The following is a 25,460-nucleotide window of genomic DNA, read 5'->3' on the forward strand; positions in this document are numbered from 1 at the left end:
TACCTTTCCTGAATCTGAGTGTTTAAAATTGTAATGTAATTTTGTAAGTGTTAGGTGGGTTTTGCTTTTTTGGAATTCCAGCAGGCTTTTCTCTTTCCTCACACAACTAAACATCCCTTAGCAAGTCTCCATATTTGTGGATAATCATTTTAATGCCTCTAGAAGAATGCAGGGCAACAATGAATTTTTAGTATCATCCTTTCAGTTATGTATTAGGGAATAAAAACAATAATGTGAGTCAAACACCCAAAGGTACCCACAAGAAACCTTTCTTGACTCCTTAGGGTAGATTAGATGCCCCAACCAATGTGTCTTTATGATACCCTATTAGAGCACTTACAACATCGTGTTGTAGTTTTCTTACTTGGTTTCTACATAGTCAGTATATGTGGGCGAGAACCCCTGTCTGTCTTATTTGCCATTAGTATTTGCATTAACACAGTGTATATCTACATGTATGTGCTTCACAGATATTAATGAAGGACGAAAGTCAAAAAAGCAAACAGTTTTTGGTAATGAGATGAGAAGCTGTGGTAAAGCTCACTCTCTCTCTCTCTTTCTCTTTTTTCTGTGGCTCTTAGTTGCCTTTTATCACTTAGAGTGAGAGTAGGTAGAAGAGGCTTATTCGACAATATTCTGCATTTACAGACACATATTTTAGTAATAATTCTTATTTTAAGTACAACCACTGATACTTATGATTTATCTTAATTTATTTTTGCAACTGTTAAACAGGTCAAAGAAAGTATCTGTTCCATCAACTGTGATATCCAGAGTGATTGGAAGAGGAGGCTGTAATATTAACGCTATTCGGGAGTTCACTGGTGCACACATAGATATTGATAAGCAGAAAGACAAGACAGGAGACCGGAAGGCAAAATTTTGTCTCTTACGGTTTTATTCTTTTGTATTTTATTGCACTAGAGCTTAATTATCAATATATATAAGCATTTGAGTTTTCAGTGGAACTTTGTATTTAATAGCATACTTTTTTAAATGGGAATTTGATTCGTGTTTAAGATAACCTTTACAGTTTTTTTTTCTTATTTATATGCTCTTGTGAAGTATTTCAAAGGGCTTTAAAGGAATTTTTCTTTTGTGTGTGTATGGCAAAGGTTTGAATAATCTTTTCCTTATATAAAATTTTAATATGACATTCTTAAAAACTTCTTTTTAAGAAGGAATGGGTTTCTAACACATTCTAATCTGTAGTTTTCCATCTTTCTCTTAAATTAGCATTTGAGATTTGTTATTCTGAGATTGTATCCTTAGAATATGAGCTCAGTAATAGATTTAAATCTGAAGTGGATGTTTGTTTTAAATTGAATATTTGAACATGTCTATGCCTGAATACCCTCAGAGTAAAGATGATATTCTAAGAAATCATAAATTTGGTTGTGAGAGACAGGTGCCCTTCCCAGTGGTAAAGGGGCAGATAGTTTTTAGGCCTGCCTCAAGAGGAAGGAGGCCGTTAACCAGCTCTGTTTTGCACTTATCCCCTTCTCCTATCTTGTTTATGCCTCCCCTGGGATAGGTGTAGTCACAACTTGCTTTATCCAGAGAAGAGGGGAAGCATATACCCTTTGTAAGTAATTTCCCCCTTAGGATCTCTATAAGGCTTTCCTTTCAATCAAATATTTTCCTGAACATCCAAGACTGGGGTTTGACCTTATGGCCATGGTTGTCATTATCAGGATTCTTCTCTCATTTTGAGACATCTGTCCAAAAGAGTTATAATAATCACTCTACTAATAGAGAAACCACTAATAAATATAAATGGGGTCATCTTAGCTACCAGGATTTAAAATAAAATACTATTTTCTTACTCAATGGTATTATTTTTCTTGCTTATTTGTACTGCTTTTAATATTGATCAGCTGTTTAACTTCATGGTAACAATATGGATTACATAGGATTTTAAAGTGCAGTGGTTTTTCTGTCTAGAATGTATTTCACAGTAGAAAGATGATTGCTTAGTCTGAGGAAACAATAGTGAAATTAAATTTCTTGGAAAAGAAGTCATTTACTTTTCCTTTGAAAAATATAGTGGTGTGTCAGGACAGTTTATTGCTTTGTTTGCATAATACCTCAAAAATAGTCAGAAAATTGCTTCTTAACTTTTATCTGTTCTCTGTATGTGTGTACATACACATACACACATGAATTAATTTAGGCTTTACATATTGAAAAGGCGAAATTGAACCTAATTTTTTTTGTCAACTTATAGGGGTGGCACTGAATCAACAAGACAAGCAACTCAGTTGATCAATGCTCTGATCAAGGATCCAGACAAAGAAATTGATGAACTTATTCCAAAGAATCGTTTGAAAAGCTCCTCAGCAAATTCCAAAATTGGGTCATCAGCACCTACCACCACTGCTGCTAACAGTTCCTTAATGGGGATTAAAATGACGACTGTAGCTCTGTCACCAACATCTCAGACTGCCACAGCACTCACTGTGCCTGCAATTTCCTCTGCATCTACTCACAAAACCATTAAGAACCCAGTGAATAATGTGAGGCCTGGTTTTCCAGTTTCTCTTCCATTAGCATATCCTCCTCCACAGTTTGCACATGCTTTGCTTGCTGCTCAGACTTTCCAGCAGATCCGTCCACCAAGGTTGCCCATGACGCACTTTGGAGGTACTTTTCCACCAGCTCAATCCACTTGGGGTCCTTTTCCTGTCAGGCCTTTGAGCCCTGCCAGAGCTACTAACTCGCCTAAGCCTCACATGGTGCCTCGCCATAGCAATCAGAATAGCAGTGGTTCTCAGGTGAATTCAGCAGGTTCTTTAACTTCAAGTCCAACAACTACAACCAGTTCATCAGCTTCAACGGTGCCTGGTACATCTACAAATGGCAGTCCAAGTTCACCTTCTGTTAGAAGGCAGCTTTTTGTCACAGTTGTGAAGACATCCAATGCCACCACCACAACAGTCACAACCACAGCAAGTAACAACAGCACTGCACCCACAAATGCCACATATCCTATGCCTACTGCCGAAGAACACTACCCAGTATCATCCCCATCTTCCCCATCACCACCAGCCCAGCCAGGAGGGGTTTCTAGAAACAGCCCTTTGGATTGTGGAACAGCATCTCCAAATAAAGGGGCATCTTCCTCTGAACAGGAAGCAGGTAGTCCACCAGTAGTAGAAACAACAAACAGTAGACCTCCAAACAGCAGCAGTTCTTCTGGGAGTTCATCAGTTCATTCTACTCAGCAGCAACCTCCGGGATCTGTTTCTCAGGAGCCAAGACCACCTCTTCAGCAGTCTCAGGTTCCTCCCCCGGAAGTTAGAATGACTGTTCCTCCTTTAGTAACAACAAGTTCTGCTCCAGTGGCGGTGCCTTCTACTGCCCCAGTGACTTACCCTATGCCTCAGACACAAATGGGATGCTCCCAGCCTCCGCCTAAAATGGAACCCCCTGCTATTAGACCACCCTCTCATGGCACAACTGCCCCTCACAAGAATCCAGCTCCTGTGCAAAATTCATCTGTTGCAGTCCTCAGTGTCAATCACATTAAAAGACCTCACAGTGTTCCCTCTTCTGTCCAGCTACCTTCGACCTTAAGTACACAAAGTGCTTGTCAAAATTCAGTACATCCAGCAAATAAGCCTATTGCTCCCAGTTTCAGTGCCCCCTTACCATTTGGGCCCTTTAGCACATTGTTTGAAAGTAGCCCTACTCCTGCTCATGCCTTCTGGGGAGGATCTGTTGTTTCATCTCAGTCAACACCAGAATCTATGCTATCAGGAAAATCCGCATATTTGCCAAATACAGATCCTTTACATCGGTCTGATACTTCCAAAGCTCCAGGTTTCAGACCACCATTACAGAGACCTGCTGCAAGTCCCTCAGGTAAGTTTGTATTTTCTGACATTCTGCAGCTGCTCGTTTATACAAATGATGTTGAAACTCTTGGTTATTTTCTAATATTTTTACTCTGTGACTGGGTCAGATAGACAGATTGTAGTACTAATTCAAATGCTATTGTGAGTATTGAGTATGTCTAGTATGGCATTATTATTTTTTTAATCTTTTTAGAAGCTGTAATGGATTTTTATCTTAAATTTACTATAAATAAATTTCTTCATCAGGTATATTTTTCTCTCTCAAAATAAAGAAAAGGGGACTTCCCTGGTAGTCCAGTGGTTAAGACTCCACACTCCCAATGCAGGGGGCCCGGGTTCGATCCCTGGTCAGGGAAATAAATCCCACATGCCGCAACTAAGACCGGGAGCAGCCAAATAAATAAATAAATAAATATTTTAAAATAAATAAATAAATAAAATTTGGAAAATCTCATATTTTAATTTAATAAGATAATGCCATCAAAAGTTTGCTTTTAGTTCAAATAAAAAATAATTACCAAAGATTTTAAAAATTTGATTTCACTTCCGACTGTCTTTTTTGTTTTAAAAATAATGAGAAAAATATAGAGCTACATAGTTAAATAGGGTAGGCACTAACTATATGTGCTATTTAAATTTAATAAAATTAAAAATTCATCTCAGTCAAGCTGACTATTTTTAAAAATTTTTCCCAGTTTTGTTGAGATACAATTGATGTACATCACTGTATATGAGTTTAAGGTGTAGAGCATAATGGTTTGACTTACATACATTGTGAGATGATTACAGCAGTAAATTTAGTTAGCATTCATCATCTCCTATAGATACAATTTTTTAAAAAAAAGAAAAAGGAAAAATATTTTTCCTTGTGATGAGAGCTCTTAGGATTTAGTCTCTCTTAACAGCTTTCCTATGTATCATACAGTAGTGTTAACTACTGTTACTATGTTGCACATTACATCCCTAATACTTACTTATCTTGTAACTGGAAGTTTGTACCTTTTGACCACCTTCCTCCAATTCCCCCCCACCCCACCTCCACCTCTAGTAACCACAAATCTGATCTCTTTTTCTACGAGTTTGTTTGTTTGAGATTCCACATATAAGTGAGATCATACAGTTTTTGTCTTTCTCTGTCTGACTTATTGTACTTAGCATAATGCCCTCACAGCCCATCCATTTTGTCAGAAATGGCAGCTTCTTTATCCATTCATCCATGGATGGATACTTAGGTTGTTTCCATGTCTTAGCTATTGTAAATAATGCTGTTACGAACGTGGAAGTGTAGGTATCTTTTCGAGTTAGTGTTTTTGTTTCTTTTGGATATAGTTCCAGAAGTGGAATTGCTGGATCATGTGGTAGTTCTATTTTTAGTTTTCTGAGGATCCCCCATACTGTTTTCCATAGTGGCTGTAGGCTGGTCATATTTCAAGTGCTTCCTTAATAAGCACATAATGGCTGGTAGCTGCAATATTGGAGAGCCCAGATATTGAACACATCTATTAACATAAAAAGTTCTGTTAGACAGTGCTGATATCTAAAGAGGATCTAAAGATCTGGTTTTGAGTGACTGCTTTTTCTTTTTTAACTTTTTACTTTGAAATATTTTTAGATTTATAGAAGAGTTCTTCTATAATTACCCCAGTTTCCCCTAATTAAACATTCTTACATAAACACCATATATTTATTAAAACTAAGAAATTAATATTGGTACAGTACAATTAACTGGACTACAGACTTTATTCAGATTTCACAGTTTTTCCAATAATGTTCTTTTTCTGTTGCAGTGTCCAGGATACCAAGTTGCATTTTGAGCTTTGTGTTTTAATATGAATATTTCAAATAATTAAAGATAATTTCATTGAGTTATTTGTAGTGAGGTGGATGGACCTAGAGTCTGTCATACAGAGTGAAGTAATTAGAAAGAGAAAAACAAATACTGTATGCTAACACGTATATATAGAATCGGAAAAAAAGATGGTTCTGTAGAACCTAGGATCAGGACAGGAATAAAGACGTAGACGTAGAGAATGGACTAGAGGACACGGGGAGGGGGTAAGGGTAAACTAGGACGAAGTGAGAGAGTGGCATGGACATATATACACTACCAAATGTAAAATAGATAGCTAGTGGGAAGCAGCCGCATAGCACAGGGAGATCAGCTCGGTCGGTGCTTTGTGACCACCTAGAGGGGTGGGATAGGGAGGGTGGGAGGGAGACGCAAGAGGAAAGAGATATGGGGATATATGTATATGTATAGCTGATTCACTTTGTTATAAAGCAGAAACTAACACACCATTGTAAACCAGTTATACTCCAATAAAGATGTTAAAAAAAAGTCTACCATTAAAGCAATAATAAAATAAGAATAAATAACGATAATTTCATGCTAGAGATAGACAAACTATTGTCCATGTGCCAAGTATGGCATACTACCTGATTTTACATTTGTGGTTTTTTTTAATTGAGTTATAACAATTGTGTAAGATTAAAAAAAATTTTTTTTTTATTTTTAAAAAGAATAATATGTGACACAAAAAATAGTACATTCGGAACTTCCCTGGTGGTCTAGTGGTTAAGAATCCGCCTTCCAGTGCAGGGAATGTGGGTTCAGTCCCTGGTTGGGGAACTAAGATCCCACATGCCACGGGGCAACTAAGTCCTGGTGTTGCAACTAGAGAGCCCACCTGCTCTGGAGCCCGTGTGCCACAACTACAGAGAAGCCCGCGTGCCGCAACTAAGACTCGATGCAGCCAAAAATAAATAAATAAATAAATATTTTTTAAAAAAATAGTGCATTCAAATTTCAGTGTTCATAAATAAAAGTTTTATTGAAATACATGTATGCCCATTCATTTACATATTGTGTTATGGCTGCTTCCATGCTCTGCTGACAGCCTAAAAATATTTATTATTTAGCCCTTTACAGAAAGGTTGCCAACTTGTTATGTGTTATTGAAGAGATGACATTCTGGGACTAAAAATTTCTAAATATAATGGGAACTGATTGTTATTTTTAAGTATTTCTATAACACATAAATATAATGTAAAGAACATGGTCAGTAAATATTTCCTTGCTGGGGGTTGATTGAAATATTTTCATGTACTTTCAAAAACACTTTCTCTTGAATACTAAATAGAATCTATATAATTTGGTTGTAAAAGCTTCATATGCTAATTAGTACATTGGAAATGCTTTTATTTTTTTCATTTTTTTATTTTTTAAAAATTTTTATTGGAGTATAGTTGATTTACAGTGTTGTGTTAGTTTCAGGTGTACAGCAAAGTGAATTAGTTATACATATACATATATCCACTCTTTTTTAGATTCTTTTCCCATATAGGCCATAACAGAGCATTGAGTAGAGTTCCCTGTGCTATACAGTAGATTCTTATTAGTTATCTATTTTATGTCTAGTAGTGTGTATATGTCAATCCCAATCTCCCAATTTGTCCCTCCCTGCCCCTTACCCCCTGGTAACTGTAAGTTTGTTCTCTACATCTGTAACTCTATTTCTGTTTCATAGATAAGTTCATTTGTACTCTTTTTTTAGATTCCACATATAAGCAATATATGATATTTGTCTTTCTCTGTCTGACTTCACTCAGTATGACAATCTCTAGGTCCATTGATGTTGCTGCAAATGGCATTATTTCATTCTTTTTTTATGGCTGAGTAAGATTCCATTGTATATATGTACCACATCTTCTTTGCCCATTCCTCCGTTGATGGACATTTAGGTTGCTTCCATATCCTGGCTATTGTATAAACAGTGCTGCAGTGAACATTGGGGTGCATGTATCTTTTCGAATTATGGTTTTCTCTGGATATATGCCCAGGAGTGGGATTGCTGGATCATATGGTAGCTCTGCTTTTAGTTTTTTAAGGAACCTCCATACTGTTCTCCGTAGTGGCTGTACCAATTTACATTCCCACCAACAGCGTAGGCCGGTTCCCTTTTCTCCACACCCTCTCCAGCATTTATTGTTTGTAGATTTTTTTGATGATGACCATTCTGACCGGTATGAGGTGATACCACATTGTAGTTTTGATTTGCATTTCTCTAATAATTAGCGATGTTGAGCATTTTTTCATGTAATTTTAGCCATCTGTATGTCTTCTTTGAAGAAATGTCTATTTAGATCTTCTGCCCATTTTTTGATTGGGTTATTTGTTTTTTTGATAATGAGCTGCATGAGCTGTTTGTATATTTTGGGGATTAATTGGAAATGCTTTTATATTTCATTTTTGTAAAGTTGGAATTTAGTGAAAATACTTCACTTTTCAAAAAATGTGAAATCTAGGTAATGTGTTAAGAAAGACTAAAATTAAGATTTAGAGAAAAAAGAAGTAAATTCTTGTTTTGTGGAAAAGTATAGAAAAAAGACGTGCTCCGTCGGGACGTAAGGTTTTGGAGTGTACAGTTGATTAGAGCCAAAATTAGCAATGAAGTTTAACTTAAGAGTCTATCAGAGGGAAGTATTAGCTTCAGGTCAACTTAGGCATGTTTGCCTTTACAGCTATACCACTATTTCTACACCCTAGAAATTAACATTAATTCAGTAATAGCACCCAATATGTAGTACCATCATCCCAAATATACCCTTTATGCCTGTATGTTTCTTTTTTCTCTCCTTTTGATCCAACCAATCAAGATTCACACATTGCTTTTGGCTATTATGTCTCTTTGATCTCCCGTGGTCTAAAACATCTCACCACCTTCTTTTGTTCTTCTTGACATTGAATCCTTTGAAGAGTCCAGTTGTACTGAAGAATGTCCTGCATTTCAAATTCACCCGTTTTCTCAATCTGTGGTTACATTCTGGTTAAACATTTATAGCAGGAACATCAGATAGGTAATGTTTGAATCTCACACTGTATTGTATCAGGAGGCACTCAATGACAGATTGTCCTTCTCTTATCTATGGAAAGCATGGCCACTTAGTTAAGATGCTGATTGTCAGATCTCTCTATTATAAAGTATAGCTACAATCTTTTTTTATCTCCTATAGTTTTTTTCTGGTTTGTTTTTAGTTTTGTGGGGTTTTTTCAGTTTTGTTTTTGTTTTTTATTTTAGTAGCACTCTTAAGTTCACAGCAAAATTGAGAGAAAAGTACAGGGGTTTTCCATATACCCCCTGCCTTCACACAGGCATAGCCTCCTTTATTACCAACATGCCACTCCAGAATGGTGTTTTTGTTACAGTTGATGAACCTACAGTCACACATCCTTATCAAAGTCTGTAGTTTACATGAGGGTTCATTCTTGGTGCTGTACATTCTGTGGGTTTGAACGAAAGTCTAGTATAGTAACCATTATACTATCATCCAGAGTATTTTCAGTGCCTTAAAAATCCTTTGTGGCTTGCCTACTCATCCCTCCCTTCCCCATACGTTTTTTAAAGGTAAAATTTTATACAACTCCTTGGCCACCAAACCTATTTAAATTCTAGTGTTAATATTAAATCTATATGTATTCTATAATAAGTAATAAAATGTCAAAATTAAAATTAAATGTAAAATGTTTTCCTTGGTAATTTCTTTTTTATAGCTATCTTTATAAAATAAAGGGGGAAATAATGAGTGGAATAATGAGTGGAATGACTGGAAGAAGTAAGCAAGGAGAAATTTTTTTAATAATCTAAAATATTTTTGGATATATTAGGGACCTCTTGGAATTTTAGGTTTTTCTAATTATATCTCCTAGGGGTAACTATTATAAATTATGATTATCTTCTACATTATAGGTATTGTCAATTTGGACTCACCATATGGTTCTGTAACACCTTCTTCTACACATTTGGGAAACTTTGCCTCAAACCTTTCAGGAGGTCAAATGTATGGACCTGGGACACCCCTTGGAGGAGCACCCACAGCTACTAACTTTAACAGACAACATTTTTCCCCACTTAGTTTGTTGACTCCATGTTCATCAGCATCAAATGGTGAGTAATATACACTGTAGTTCCAGAGGAAGAGTTTGTCTGTTCCCTTAAAAAACAAAAGGTTTTAAGTTTTTCAAAGTTTGGAATTTTTAAGTTTTAAATCTCTTAATAATTTAAATTCTATAAAAATGTAATTTGTATTCATGGCAATCTGAAATCAGGAGGAATTTAAATAGAATTTCCAGGTTTTTAAAGTATTAGAATCAACTTCGGCTCTATCAAACCTAGCATATTATATTGAAGTTAATTTCTAAGAGGGATCATTTTTTGAGAATAAAAAATCTTGTTGTATCATCTATTGATTTACATTTACTTTCAGGTTTGAGAATGTAGCTCCCAAGAAGAAAGATTTGTAGCCTTAAAAGTAGTATAAATATCATGTGCTTTTGGTCTACTTTTAAATCTCATCTATTACATAAATAATACAACTGATTTCACATTACCAGATGTGTGTTTTTAATTGTAGTCAGACTTTGAAGCATTGATCAGATTTTTCAAACCAGGGAAGATCATTCATCAATAGGGAATTCAACTCATATTAAGAGAATTCCATAGTGAGGCTATTACTTGTGGTTATTTATTTATTTAGCGAGGATAAAGGCATCAAATTGCTTTCACCTTGAGGAAGTTTTAATAAGAATCCAGTTTCTTTTAAACTACCAAATTTCTTCTAACAATGTTAGAGCCCAGTTAATAGAGACTGGTTAACTGAATGAAGGAGTAAAAAAATATTAGTATTTGAGAGATGCATATGAAAGTACATTGCCAGTGAAATCATGAAGTAAGGTGTAGCATATAGTGAATTTACATATTTATAGTTTTTCTTGTGTTTGTCAAATAACAAGGACTGTCACTTGGAATATTAATTATCCTTGTACAGGTGTCCCTAAGTGAAAAGAAGTGGTTTAAGAAAGAATTCAAAGTGACTGTGATAAAACATGCCAGAAACAAAGTGAGAAGTATGAAAATAAAGTACAAATGTAAGAAGAAAAAAAGTTTACAGCAGTTCTCATTGAGGATACTTTACCCATCTTTGAAAAAGCTTTAGAAAATTTCTTACGAATCATAATTGAGATAAAGTGAATATAGTATAACATAGCTACTTAGCCTGGCTTATCTAAACATAAGCTATTAACAGAACACTGAAACTAAATATAACTCTAAGGAATAACTGATTATGACATTTTAGTCTTAACTATCTGGCTTATAAGGAAAGGTTATAGCCTCAGTTATTTAAAGCTGTATTCAATGCAACATAAATTTCTGTGTACTAGAGGAATATGGATATTTGTTTTTTTTATTTAGTTTATTATAAGGAAGAGTGATAGGTATATATTGAATGGAAGGTAATTCACTCTGTATTAAAAATTGGCCTGGGCTTTCCTGGTGGCACAGTGGTTAAGAATCTGCCTGCCAATGCAGGGGACACGGGTTCGAGCCCTGGTCCGGGAAGATCCCACATGCCGCGGAGCAACTAAGCCCGTGCACCACAACTACTGAGCCTGTGCTCTAGAGCCCGTGAGCCACAACTACTGAAGTCCGCGTGCCTAGAGCCCATGCTCTGCAACAAGAGAAGGCAACACAATGAGAAGCCTGCACACTGCAACCAAGAGTAGCCCCCGCTTGCTGCAGCTAGAGAAATAGAGAAAGCCTGCGCACAGCAACGAAGACCCAACACAGCCAAAAACAAATAAATAAATAAATAAATTTATTTTAAAAGTTGGCCCAAAAAAAGGGGGGGAATTCCCTGGCGGTCCAGTGGTTAGGACTCCGAGCTTCCATTGCCAGGGGCACGGGTTCAATTCCTCGTCAAGGAACTGAGATCCCGCAAGCCGCGCCACGTGGTGCAGCAAAAAAAAGAAAAAATTGGTACTTTATCCTAATTCAGGATTCTCTCCCTTTAGGGAGGTGAATTTGAAGAGATTTTAGGGCAAGTTACAACAATTAAGAAAAAAAAACCCAGAAAAGTAAAATATTGAGGATTACCAACGAACTCTGTAGTGTAGCTAATAACCATATGTTAAATGATAATAATAATAACAGTAACAACAGTTAATTTACTGAGGTTTAGATACTTTTCAAGGTAATTTTCCCCCCAGATTGCCTTTGTCAGCAAAATCTTAATATAAACAGTTAGGTGAGCTTAGACAAGTCATTTCAGTGAACCTCAATTTTCTGATCTGTTAATATCTACCACACTGGATTAGTTTTGGAGTAAATGGGATAATCTACTATTACTATTGGTCTACTATTAGCTACTATTACTACTATTATCTACTATTATCTACTATTACTGTTGGTCTTTCTTCTTTTTGATGATAATGAACAGTAAGTGTTAGTCCTGTTTTCTAATAGTTTTAGAAATGTACTAATGGAATGGTAACAGAAGAGCGAACGTTTTTATAGCCAGTGATTAAAAAGTCTGAAACATAATTTTTGAATGATTTTACCTACTTAGTTTTTTCTTTGACTCCTCTTAAAATTAGTTTTTATTCCTAAGTATATAACAGATCTGGATTAGTGTCTTCTGAGTATGTTGAGCTGAAACTAAACCATTATAGGAATAAAAACATCTTCCTTAAAATATCTACATATGGGTGATTCATATTCACCTATTTATATATAAAAATAAGGATAGTCTTTGATTTTCATGTTCATAAAAAAATAGGAATTGGGAGAAAAGGTGTTAAAATTGTAACATCATTGCTATTGAAATGTGTTACCTGAAATTTTTTGGTAGTTAATCTTTAAAATACAATGGATTCTCAGAAGCAGAGAATGTTTTAAAATAAAATAAAACATACTTACTGATATTAATGTTTATTACTTTAGGAAATACATTAGAGATTTTTTTTCCCCTTTTGAACCATGGACCAGTCAAGGTAAACATGTTGCATTTGATTATATCTCTAGGGCCTTTAAAGAGTAGCACAAAGAACCCGTGTATATCCCCCCACCCCCACTCACTAATTGTTAACATGTTGCCACATTCCTCCCTTTCCCCACCATGTATCCCTGTATGTATGAGCGAGCGGGTGTGTGTCTGTGTATGTGTGTGTGTGTAGACTATGTGTAGGGATTGTAGGGGTTTTTTTTTTCTGAATCATTTTAGAGTTAGTTGCACATATCAAGCTGATTTCCCCTAAATACTCCAGATTATAATATTTTGGAAGAACAAGAACATTCTCTTCCACAACTACAATGCAGTTGTCAATTTCAGCAAATTTTACATTGATACGTTATTATTATCTAATGTATAGTCCATATTCACGTTTCATCACTTGTCCCAATAATGCCTTTATTACTTCCTCTCATTCAAGATTCAAATCAGTATCACAAATTGCATTTAATTTCCATGTCTTTTAGTCTCAGACAATCTGGAACTGTTTCCTTAGCCTTTCTGTATCTTTCAGAGAAAGCTTTTTTTTTTTTCAGGTTATAGGTCAGTTGTTTGGTAAAATGCCTCAGTTTGTTTTTCTGATATTTCTTCATGATTAAGTTTAAGTTATATATTTTTGACACGAATATTAGTATTAGTCAACATTGCACCGTTCTCACTGACATTAGAAGGTATAAAATGTCAGTTTGTGCTATTATTGGTGCTGTTAACTTTGATCACTTGGTTTCACAGATTTCTACACTGTCAAATTGTCATCTTCTCCTTTGTAATTTATAATTAATCTGTGGGGAGTTGTTTTGAGACAATTCTTATTCCTCATCAGACTTTCAGGCAGAATATAAGGGAAGGGGGGGAAGAAGTAGCACTTACCTCAGTAGAAATAATAGTTTTATTTTTGTAACCATGTTAATGTTTATAAATTTAAAACAAAACCAACCTCGATGAAGGGAAAAACACTAAAATTGAATGTAAATAGAAACAAGTAAACCTATCTGTATTTTAGATTATTAACATAAACCTACTAAAAGAAAAACAATCCAAAAAACTCTTGAAGACAGTAGTGTTTTGTATACCCTTCAGTCTAAAGACAAATAAACTTCAGACAAATCTGCAATTCTACTTAGGACATTTGTTTTTTTATAATGTTATGGATAAACAATTTTAAAACTATATGGGGTGTATTGTAAGATTGAGCAAATGAATAAGTAAAAATATTGATGATGATGTGATCCAGGATTCTCACTGTAAGAAGAGAGAAATGTAGAGTAGAGTAAGGCAAGGAAGAACCCTATGGAATTGGATTGGAATTAGAGGATCAATATGAACTCATTATTTTATTTTATTTTTTTATTATTATTTTTTAAAATAAATTTATTTATTTATTTTTGGCTGCGATGGGTCTTGCTGCGAGCGGGCTTTCTCTAGTTGCAGCGAGTAGGGGCTACTTTTCGTTGAGGTGCACGGGCTTCTCATTGTGGTGGCTTCTCGTATTGCGGAGCACGGGCTCCAGAGTGCAGGCTCAGTAGCTGTGGCGCACGGGCTTAGTAGCTCTGCGGCATGTGGGATCTTCCCGGACCAGGGCTTGAACCCATGTCCCCTGCTTTGGCAGGCGGATTCTTAACCGCTGTGCCACCAGGGAAGTCCCTGAACTCATAATTTTAAAATGACGTTATGTGTTGCATTGAATCATATAAAATTGCCATTTCCCCACCCCCACCCCTCCAGCACTGCCTACTGAAAGGGCCTAGAAGCAATGAATTTTCAGTAGCGGTAAGCATATTCAGTGTCCAGATCTGTCTGTTAAATATTTTAGTTCACTAAAAGAAACTAGGTCTTCTTGGGGAAATAGCTGAGCTCGGGCAGGGAAAGTATAAGGGGAGCCTGCAAAAGTCTTATAGTGTCAGAAAGTAATTCAGTGCTCAGATGATTGGGACATGTCAGAAGGACACAGGAGGCAGCTTGAAAGGGGCTCCCACTAGCCAAATTCAGGACAATTTGACCATCAAAATGAATAATGTCAGCTCATTGAATAAAACAAGAACCCATGTGTACAGAATGATTGTAAATAAAATTTTAAAATGCAGAAGAGGGAATGTTGCTCCTTACAGTATAATGACAACTCATAAATGTAGAGGAATTATAATTTGAGTCATCATTTTGCAACTGTTAGGATGATTCAGGCAAGACTCTCAGACTTTTACCTTTAATACTGAGTTTTTAACTAGTTTGCATTTTCCGTACCTAATGTAAATCTTAATACTTTTTAATGACCATTTAGTTTGTTTCATCTGACTTCTAACTCTTCTTTAGGTAATCTGTTCACATGAGTGTAACTTCATATTTTTGTTTATTTATGGTAGTCTTTTAAAATTTTGTTTTTAGTATTTATATTTTTCTTAAAAATTGCCATTCTGGGTGTTGTTGTAGAACTAACCACAGAAGCATGACTTATTTTTCACAATATATGTATCTGGTTTCTGTACTTGAACAGGTTTTATCAACACTTCTCCATACATTCCACTTCTCTTTTCCCTCCCCCTCTTTAGGACATCAGGACATGGTATTAGGACTCTGGCAAATTAAGTTGGGATGTGGGGGACATGGGTCCCTTCCTTCAAAAAAAAATAAAAAAAAGGAAGAAAGCAAAGAACCTTCCTTGAGGCCCCCAAACAGCAGATCGGTAATGCCCGAGATCCCTCTGCATACAGGCTGGGCAGAGATCATTTTGGCCCTTATCCCACTCAAACTGCTAAGGTCTATCCTACCAACATTCAACCAGTCCATGCATTGAGCACTGATTACTGGCTCTGGTCTGTGAGTTTCAGGCCTTGGCAAATTTAGTCAGTGGGCCATTTTGACATTCAGTCTTACAAAGCTGTTGTCGGATCAAAAAGCAGTAAAAAAGCGTTACAGTTTTTTAAGGAAAAAACTAATTTTACATCGTGACTCAGTACACATGTACCTGTGTGTGATTGAAATATATTTACAAAACAATACTTATCCTTACAATATATGTTGCATGCTGGTATTTTCTATTCTGTTTTCTTTAACCTTTAAAAAAGTTTTTTACGTTAGTCATGACCAACCACATTCATCTCATGATCTACTATAGTTTAATCAACACTGAACTGAAGCGTGAAAGTACAGTGTAATTTTCCTGCAGGAGCACTTTTTCCATTTGTAAGTCACACTGCTCTTTCAATTTGAATTCAGGACCCTGTTGTCATTTCAGAACTGAGGTGGATTTACTGAAGCTTCAGTTTCAGGATAATCTTATTTGCAAGGGGCCCTGCCAAGGTCCTGTACCTGATTTTGTATTTGTAGTTTCGCATTCTTTTTCTAAAACAGATTGCCAAGATTATATAGGATCCCACAAAACCTCTAAAACCTGTTTTTTCTCTAATATATGTTAGCATATTTAATAACATGACTCTGATTTAGATTTTGCTTCTTTTTTTCTAATTAAAGAAATTATAATAATTAGAGATGAGAAGAGAAATTATAATTAGGCTCTTTTCGTAGCAAGGAATATAGACCGACCCAAGCAATCTCAAGGAAAATGGTGTTTACTTTAAGGCTATGCAGGGTGATCTTCAGAACTGTCCAGGATTTAATACAGCAACTCTCTATCTCTTTCTATAGCGGATTTATGATCTCTCACTCATGGTCTGTTTCTTATCTTACTTACTCTCTTTACACCTAGGCTTCTTCGTAATCTCATCTTATATACGGTCCTCAAAGATTCAATTCATAGTTAATGAAACCAGTTTTTCTCTGTTTACCAATTGCACCTTTCTGATTGAGAAATATGGTTGGCTCAGCTCATATGTTCAAGTAAGGTCGTCAGTCATAGATTACCAGCTAGCCTGAAGTAGATCATTCTTCAGTCAGATGTCTGCTGTTAGTCCAGTTAAGCCATCAGGAAGGAAGCAGAAAACAGTCATCTGATAAACTTAAAAAAAATAAAATAAAAAAACAATGAACTATGGCTAGTGAGGTGGCAGAATCTGTGAAAAGGGCAAATTTTTATTTTTTCAGGCTTTCTCTAGTTGTGGTGAGCAGGGGCTATTCTCTGTTGTGGTGCACAGGCTTCTCATTGCGGTGGCTTCTCTTGTTGTGGACTATGGGCTCTAGGCGCATGGGCTTCAGTAGCTGTGGCATGCAGGCTCAGTAGTTGTGACTTGCGGGCTCTAGAGTGCAGGCTCAGTAGTTGTGGCGCATGGGCTTAGGTGCTCCGCGGCATGTGGGATCTTCCTGGACTAGGGATCAAACCGGTGTCCCCTGCATTGTCAGGCGGATTCTTATGCACTGCGCCACCAGGGAAGTCCCAGGGCAAATTTCTTAAATGAGGTGGGTTAGCAGGCAAGCCTAGTTATTCTGCTCATTTAAACAGAATATGGAGGGTTTCCTGGGACCTCCCTAGTGGCGCAGTGATTAAGAATCCACCTGCCAATGCAGGGCACACAGGTTCAATCCCTGGTAGGGGAAGATCCCACATGCCACAGAGCAACTAATCCTGTGCACCACAACTACTGAGCCTGTGCTCTAGAGCCCACGAGCCACAACTACTGAGCCCGCATGCCACAACTACTGAAGCCCACGCGCCTAGAGCCTGTGCTCCACAGCAAGAGAAGCCACCACAATGAGAAGCCCGCGCACCGCAACAAAGAGTAGCCCTTGCTCGCCGCAACTAGAAAAAGCCCGCTTGCAGCAATGAAGACGTAACGCAGCCAAAAAAAAAAACAAAAACAGAATATGGAGGGTTTCTGTTATTTTGCTTTGCTTTTGTTTTTTGAAGGATACAGTAAAAGAGTGAAAAATTAGCTCTAACGTAGAAGTTAGGGCAGGCTCCCAGAGATGAGTCTGAGGGAAGGTAGGATTCATTCATCCTCCTTCCATCAGTCCTTCCTGCTTGCCTTCCATCTCTGCTTCCTTCCTCCCGGTCACCTTTGACTATGTCTTCGTGTTAGTTTTCTGGGTTGATTTTTCTCAAGTATATAATTGTGCCCTTTCAATATGTAGTTTAAAAAAACAAAAAATAGAACTCTGTGTATCATATTTACAACTTCTTGTGTTCCTTGCAGTTTGATTTAGTCTTTTCTGGAATATTCTTTCATTTCTAATCCTTTCCTGAGTTTTGTCATCTTGTTTCTAGTTTTACTAATTCTGAATTATGCTGTTCTTTCAAATCTTTTCCTTTTATTTCTTTAAGCTTACTTTGGAATTTTAGATTATATTCTCTTTCTGATGTGCCTTTAGAATATTAGACTACACTATAGCTTTCTTTCTGGCATGCTTTTATTGTCTACAACAGCGGCCCCCAAGGACAGCAGCAGGGACTGGTTTTTTTGGCAGCAGGGACTGGTTCCGTGGAAGACAGTTTTCTGTGGACGGGGGTAACGGGAGCCCTGGGGAGGGGCAGATGAAGCTTCGCTCGCTTGCCCGCCGCTCACCTCCTGCTGTGCGGCCCGGTTCCTAACAGGGCGCGGACCAGTACCGGTCTGCGGCCCAGGGGTTGGGGACCTCTGGTCTACAAGTTATTATGGGTCCATATCTCCTTTAGTTCATATAATAGCTCTGCATGGAATTCGACTGCAGTTCTATTTTGTTTTGCATTTTTTAATGAAGTGAGTTTTCCAGAACATTTAGAAGGAATAAGTGGATCAGGATATCTTCTCTGGCATAAAGACTCTAGAATTTCCTCTTATAAGGAAGTGTGCAAAAATGTGGTCTTATACTTTGTTAAATCTCCTGGCTTTGTTGTCCCTACCCACCCATCCAACCTACCCACCTACTTCCACCTCTGCCCTACTCTTGACTGGATATTCTCTTCACTTTGCTTTTGTTGTCGCTTTCCTGTTCAGTTTAGAATCTGTTGCCAGAAGTTTCTTGTCAGTGTAGGACTTTATCAGCAGGTACCTTTAAGAAGTCATAGCAGGGACTTCCTTGATGGTCCAGCGGTTAAGAATCTGCCTTCCAATGCAGGGGACGTGGGTTCGATCCCTGCTCGGGGAACTAAGATTCCATATGCTGTGGGACAACTAAGCCTGCACGCTCTAGAGCAGGGGTTCCCAGGCCCCGGTCTGCAGCCTGTTAGGAACCAGGGCTCACAGCAGGAGGTGAGTGGCGGGCGAGCGAGCAAAGCTTCGTCTGCAGCTCCCCATCGCTCCGCATTGCTCACATTACCACCTGAATCATCACCCCCATTACCACCTGAACCATTCCCCACCCCCCCACACATTCCCCACCCTGTGGAAAAATTGTCTTCCACAAAACTGGTCCCTGGTGCCAAAAAGGTTGGGGACCACTGCCCTGGAGCCCGCACGCTCTGGAGCCCACACGCCACAACTAGAGAGAAGCCCGTGCACCACAATGAAAGATCCCACATGCTGCAACGAATATCCTGCGTGCCGCAACTGAGACCCAATGCAGCCGAATAAATAAATAAATAAATAAATATTTTTTAAAAGTCATAGGGCCCAAGTTGCTCCAGCTTTTTCAGACCTTACTGTGAATCCCTTACAATCACCCATGCATAGGCAGAACTCTCCCACTTTCACCTGCTGTTCTCAGATTGGCGTGCCCTGCTTTCCTTTTAATACCTTTGACTGTTTTGTGGCTCTCCTGTTCTCAGGTCTAGAGAATTGCTTCCTTCCACACAGATGCTGCTACTACACGAGTCTTATAGCTGTTGGTGATTTGTCCCCATTCACTTGTATCTTTGGATTCATTTGGATATCTTGTCTGTTTTGTTATAGATGTTATCCATGGGTTTTGGGCTTAGCTAACTTAGTGGGTTTTTTTAATGGGAAGAATCAAAACCTGTGCTACTGTTACTTCCATCATCCTAGGATTCCTTCTTATACCACTGTGAGATGAATTTTTAAATATTTATAATTTTTTTAAAGACACATGTGGCTTTTCCATTTTCTTATCATTTGTTAAAAGTAAATGCTGTCAAGTAATGCTAATGGATCCATGACCACAGGAAATATATTTTAATTTTTAGAAGGTAATAGTTTTCTTGGTTTACTTTTACAGTTAAGTCCATGTTTCATGTTTTTGTTCCCCAATGAAATCAGTATCCATACAATAAATTATAATTTATAAGGTACTTTAGCATTCATTCCTTTTAGTTAATAGTCACTACATCTCATTGAGTGGCGGTACTATCAACTTAACCAAAATAGACCTCTGCAAGTACTAGTAAGATGGAATTGATCTCCACAGTACTTTCCAATTTTGTATGATTCTAAAATATATGTGAGAAGTCTTCTAAAAAACATGTTCAGGTCAATAATATTATTGAATTTTCTTTGTCTTCCAAGTTCCCTGAAAAGTACCTCAGGATATAGAAGCACTATGTTTGTGTGTACAGATAGATAGATTGATTGATTTTGTAAATTTATTAGCTACCTGAGTCCTTTTGGATAGATACGCACACACACACACACACACACACACACACACATACACATTCCCACGCACACACATACATATAGAAAACTTAAATGCAAAGATAAATGAAAAAATATTTAATGACTATCACTAGGGCATAGAGTTAGACAGTTATGAATAAATTGTATCTATGCAGGTAACTGTTTTGACTTTTTTTAAAAATTAATTTATTAATTTATTAATTTATTCATTTTTGGCTACGTTGGGTCTTCGTTGCTGCACACAGGCTTTCTCTAGTTGTGGCGAGTGGGGCTACTCTTGGTTGCAGTGCACAGGCTTCTTATTGCGGTGGCTTCTCTTGTTGCGGAGCACAGGCTGTAGGCTCGTGGGCTTCAGTGGTTGTGGCACACGGGCTCAGTACTGTGGCTCGTGGGCTCTAGAGCACAGGCTTCAGTAGTTGTGGCACATGGGCTAGTTGCTCTGCGGCATGTGGGATCTTCCCGGACCAGGGCTCGAACCCGTGTCTCTTGCACTGGCAGGCGCATTCTTAACCACTGCGCCACCAGGGAAGCCCAACTGTTTTGACTTTTAAGCTTCAAGCTCCTCCACAATTTAGACTCTATTTAAATTTAAATGTGCTTGAGATTTGAACTTTTCATAAGAAATACAGGTTTGGGTTTTTTTGTTTATCCTTCTTCTCTGTAGTGTGTAAAGAGATTAAATCACTAATGAATGCTCCCAAATTGCCTATATTAAGAACTAGCCTTGTTTTGATAAGTAGAGCTTAAACCGCCATTTCTAAAAGTGTTCTGTGGAATACCCACAAGATACAATGAAACAGTTGGGTTATGAAGCATAGCCTTCTGTTGGTATTTTATCAGCATATTAAAGTTCTGTGAAGTCCTGATTTAAAGAAACTTATTTTTTTCTTAAGCTTGATCTTCCAAATTTGTTAGATACCTGAATATCTTTGTTTTTTCATCATAACATACCAAGGGACAAATGTTCCCAAGGAAAATAGTTTGAGAATTGCCAATACAGGCAGTGGTTTTCCCCACCTCCATTTTGTTGTTGTCATTGTTGTTTGTTTTTTTAATTTAAACATTGTCTTCTCATTGCTCTGGTGTTATATTTTACTCACTGTCAAGGGTAAATTTATTTAAATATTAATTAGCGTGTAGTTGCAGCATTCACATCTTCCCATTCTACTATCATGAAACTAAATGGGAAAATTGTGAGCCAAATTAAAAGCTGCGAAGTCATAGAACTTTAACCAAATTTTAATATACATAATTTATTATCTAAGCATTATACTCAAATTTCATTTTTTCCTCAAAGAATGCATATTTAAGGTGTCTTCAGAATTTAAGATTTTGTTTTACAAAAGTACAGGCTGTATAGTTGACATGTATATTATTTGAAAATATCTTTTCTCTAGATTCTCCTGCACAGCCGGTATCCTCCGGAGTTCGTGCACCTTCTCCTGCCCCGTCATCAGTACCTTTAGGGTCAGAAAAGCCCAGCAACGTCTCTCAGGATAGAAAAGTTCCAGTCCCTATTGGGACAGAACGCTCTGCACGGATCAGGCAAACTGGAACTTCAGCTCCATCTGTTATTGGGAGTAATTTGTCCACATCAGTAGGGCATAGTGGCATCTGGTCCTTTGAAGGGATTGGTGGCAATCAAGGTATGATATGCTATTCTGCTTACTGGAAAGTAAGTTTATGCATTTAACTAAAGTATTGTAAGCAGTATTTAATTATCATAGGCATTCTTTAAAAATCTGTATTCGTATCTTTTTGACTAATCAATTTATTTAAGAGTTTGAAACATTTTTTTGTTCCCATGTTAGCTCTTACTGAATTTATCATTGCTTCCTGAAGATAGTTTAATGCAAGCATATTATTTTCTTCATGTTAAGGAAATATTAATATTTCTTTTGGGTCTCTTAAGCTTTTATCTTAGCTTTTTTTGTTTTGTAACACAAAGTGTTTATGTTACTTTGTTAGGCTATTATGTCACTACCTACAAACATGGAAATACTGTGGTAAATATATAAAAGTAGGTCATTATTCTGAAGGAATTCACAATTCAATGTGGAAAATATTCAAAATATATAAACTTTTTTTGCTGTTTTCTGATTTTGAATATCACCAATTATTTTTTTCTGCCTCTTCACTTTCCCTCAGACAAAGTAGACTGGTGTAACCCTGGGATGGGAAATCCTATGATGCACAGGCCAATGTCTGATCCAGGAGTGTTTTCACAGCATCAAGCAATGGAGCGAGAGAGTACAGGAATTGTAACTCCTTCTGGTACATTCCATCAGCATGTTCCTGCAGGATACATGGACTTTCCTAAAGTTGGGGTAATGGTGATTTAAAAGCATTTTCATTATTTCAAAATGATTTTCTGATTATTAGCCTTATTTCACTTACCAGTGTATAAGCATTTCTGAAATGATGCTGGAGCTTTGGCTTGGAATTATAGGTCAAAATCTGGCTAAAATATAAACATTTATAAATCCTGATTTTGTCCCAGTTGTTTAGAGAAATGTTTTTTGACAAAATACTTTATATACTAGGCTTATAGTATCTTCTGTTTAGTGCTAGAAGAAATCATATTATGGAAAATAATTTTTACATCACCTAGATAACTTACACTTTTCCAAAATGAGGTGAAGTTTCAAATATCAGTTTTAAGGCTATTGATTATACTGGGAAAAGTAACCAGTGACTTGAATGTCCATAATCTTTGTTTTCTCCTCTTTTAAGGGTATGCCTTTTTCTGTGTATGGGAATGCAATGATTCCTCCAGTAGCACCTATTCCTGATGGTGCTGGAGGACCCATATTTAATGGCCCTCATGCTGCGGACCCCTCTTGGAATTCCCTGATAAAGATGGTTTCAAGCTCCACAGAAAATAATGGCCCTCAAACGGTAAGGCTGATCATTCAGTGAACTTTTATTTAGTGTTTATGAGCTGCCAAGACAAATGGGATAAAGATAAATCATTGTTGTGAGGGAGTATGGTGAATATGGGCAGTTGAGGAAATTGAGGGAAGTTTAATATAGCTGAAATACAGCAGAGTGATATGGAAAATGGTACCAAAGGTAGTGGTTTGGGGCTAAAATTATGAAAGGCATAATATAATATATTCTATTGGGTAGCGGGTGGTAAGTAAAAGATTTTAAGTTACAAAGTGTTGTAATGTAATTTTCTGTATCAAAATTTACTAGTGGTGTGAAAAGGGCCATCTAGAGGTTATTTATTAAAAGTATTATAAATGTCAAAACAGTATATAACTGTGAAAATGCACAGAAATGGTTGTATATTTTAGCTTATTATGGTATATGTTTTTTTTTTTTTTTTTTTTTTAAGTTTGCTGTTCTTTCTTTCTTTCTTCCTTCCTTTATATTTATGGCTGTGTTGGGTCTTCGTTTCTGTGCGAGGGCTTTCTCTAATTGTGGCAAGTGGGGGCCACTCTTCATCGCGGTGCGCGGGCCTCTCACTATCACGGCCTCTCTTGTTGCGGAGCACAGGCTCCACACGCGCAGGCTCAGTAATTGTGGCTCATGGGCCTAGTTGCTCCGCGGCATGTGGGATCTTCCCAGACCAGGGCTCGAACCCATGTTCCCTGCATTGGCAGGCAGATTCTCAACCACTGCGCCACCAGGGAAGCCCCTATGGTATATGTTTAATACCTGATTCATTTTCCTTCCACAGTCATCAACCTGTATGTACTCAGATAATGGTTTTTAAAAAACGATGATAATTCAGATCCTGTTTGAGGAATAAGGGGAGAGGCAGGAAAACAACAGATAAAAGTGGTTTATCACTGCTTTTCTTCATTGTTTCCCAGCATGTTGCAAACTGATTGAGACTTAGCTATTTTAGTTCATAAATATTAGGAGCACTTCCTTAGTGTTTAAGAGTTTTGTTTTAATCAAATATATGTTCAATACATATTTAATAAAATGTGTGCTCTATATTCATAGGTGTGGACTGGACCCTGGGCACCTCACATGAACAGTGTGCATATGAACCAGCTTGGCTGATGAGGATCAGCTTGTTAGCCTGCAGATTCCTTTTCATTCAGAGGAAATCACAAGTGGCCGAAAAAAAATTTATGCTCCCAAATCATTCTACTGATGTGCTTGACTGAAGTGTGTAGGCTTTTTGCAGAAGAACTTACTAACTGACCTATTTTCTGTGAACATTTGTGACTGCCCATTCCCCATCATCATCTGTTTTACCTTAGTTAGCATTTTTCTTATCATTTTTCTTTTTTTCTTTCCCTCTTCCCCTTTGGACATAACTTTCTGTTGAAGCTGTTCTTTGGCTGGTTGGTTTTAGTACTGTAAACTGCTTCTGAGCAAACACGGAAATTTAGCAAAATTATGTAAACTTGATCCTGAAGTTTTAGAATGGCAAATAAATGTACAATTGTTTACATAACAGAAAAGGCTAAGCAGAAAGTAAATTTCAATATGTCAGTATAGAGGCTCTACTTTATGTAGACTTAAATTAATGTGAGATATGTACCTTCATATTCAGAAATCTGGATGTTTCCTTCATACATTAAACTATTAATAAGTACAACTTTTTTGCTTGTGTAATTTAAGTATAAAGTAAAACAATGGGCATTATCAGTGAATGCTTCCCGACGTTGGCTTTTAAAATACCCATGCTTCTTTCTTTTGAGTTTGTTTGCAGCAAGGCACATATAGAATAAGAAATCTATCACTTTTTCATGTCTCTTTATTACCTTGTCACACTTTTAAAACTAATACACACTTCTCTCTTCATTCTTTTTTCTCTCCTCACCCTTACCACTAATACCAGTAAAATTTTCTTGCTGATAGTGAAATAATTCTGTAAAGATATTTACTCTAATGGCTGCTACGGAGAGATGGAGAATCTTCATCATCACCTGTCGTTTCTTCTAACCATAAAACATACAGTCTTTCTGAGAATTTAAAAAGCCACCACTGGTTCCCAGTCAGCATATATAAGCTCTTAATATACTGTTTATTATTAAACAATTCAATGTACTATTTTATATTGGATAATATTGATTCTTAACATTGGCTTTCTAGTCATCAGGAGTCAACATAAAAATTCCAATTTTCAGTAATTTAGGGGAAGGTGTTTTTTTTTTGGTTTTTTGGGTTTTTTTTTCAGTTTTAAAGGCTTCTTAATCTCTACACGTGTATATTAAAAGTGAAAGGGATCAACAGCTAACTTGGGGCAAGTAATAAAATACATTTTGCATTTTTCATTAAGACAATTTATGGTAGACAGGAATACACAGGTTACAAAATAAAGTCTCCATTTAACCTGTTTATATAAGACACAGGG

The 25,460-nt window shown here is 37.0% G+C and overlaps 1 protein-coding gene across 1 annotated transcript in view; it reads left to right on the plus strand.

Moving 5' to 3' along the window:
* LOC133091822 (ankyrin repeat domain-containing protein 17-like) overlaps positions 1 to 24,738 on the plus strand; it is a 45,395-nt gene extending 20,657 nt beyond the window's left edge. Inside the window, 7 exon segments of the mRNA XM_061191024.1 lie at positions 736 to 894; positions 2,228 to 3,864; positions 9,605 to 9,802; positions 21,538 to 21,786; positions 22,289 to 22,467; positions 22,874 to 23,038; positions 24,098 to 24,738. Of these exon segments, the coding sequence (XP_061047007.1) occupies positions 736 to 894; positions 2,228 to 3,864; positions 9,605 to 9,802; positions 21,538 to 21,786; positions 22,289 to 22,467; positions 22,874 to 23,038; positions 24,098 to 24,157 (2,647 nt within the window). The 3' untranslated portion in view covers positions 24,158 to 24,738.
* Positions 24,739 to 25,460: the final 722 nt, after the last annotated feature.

This window comes from Eubalaena glacialis, chromosome 5 (assembly GCF_028564815.1).
Source record: "Eubalaena glacialis isolate mEubGla1 chromosome 5, mEubGla1.1.hap2.+ XY, whole genome shotgun sequence".
Taxonomy (NCBI): Eukaryota; Metazoa; Chordata; class Mammalia; order Artiodactyla; family Balaenidae; genus Eubalaena; species Eubalaena glacialis.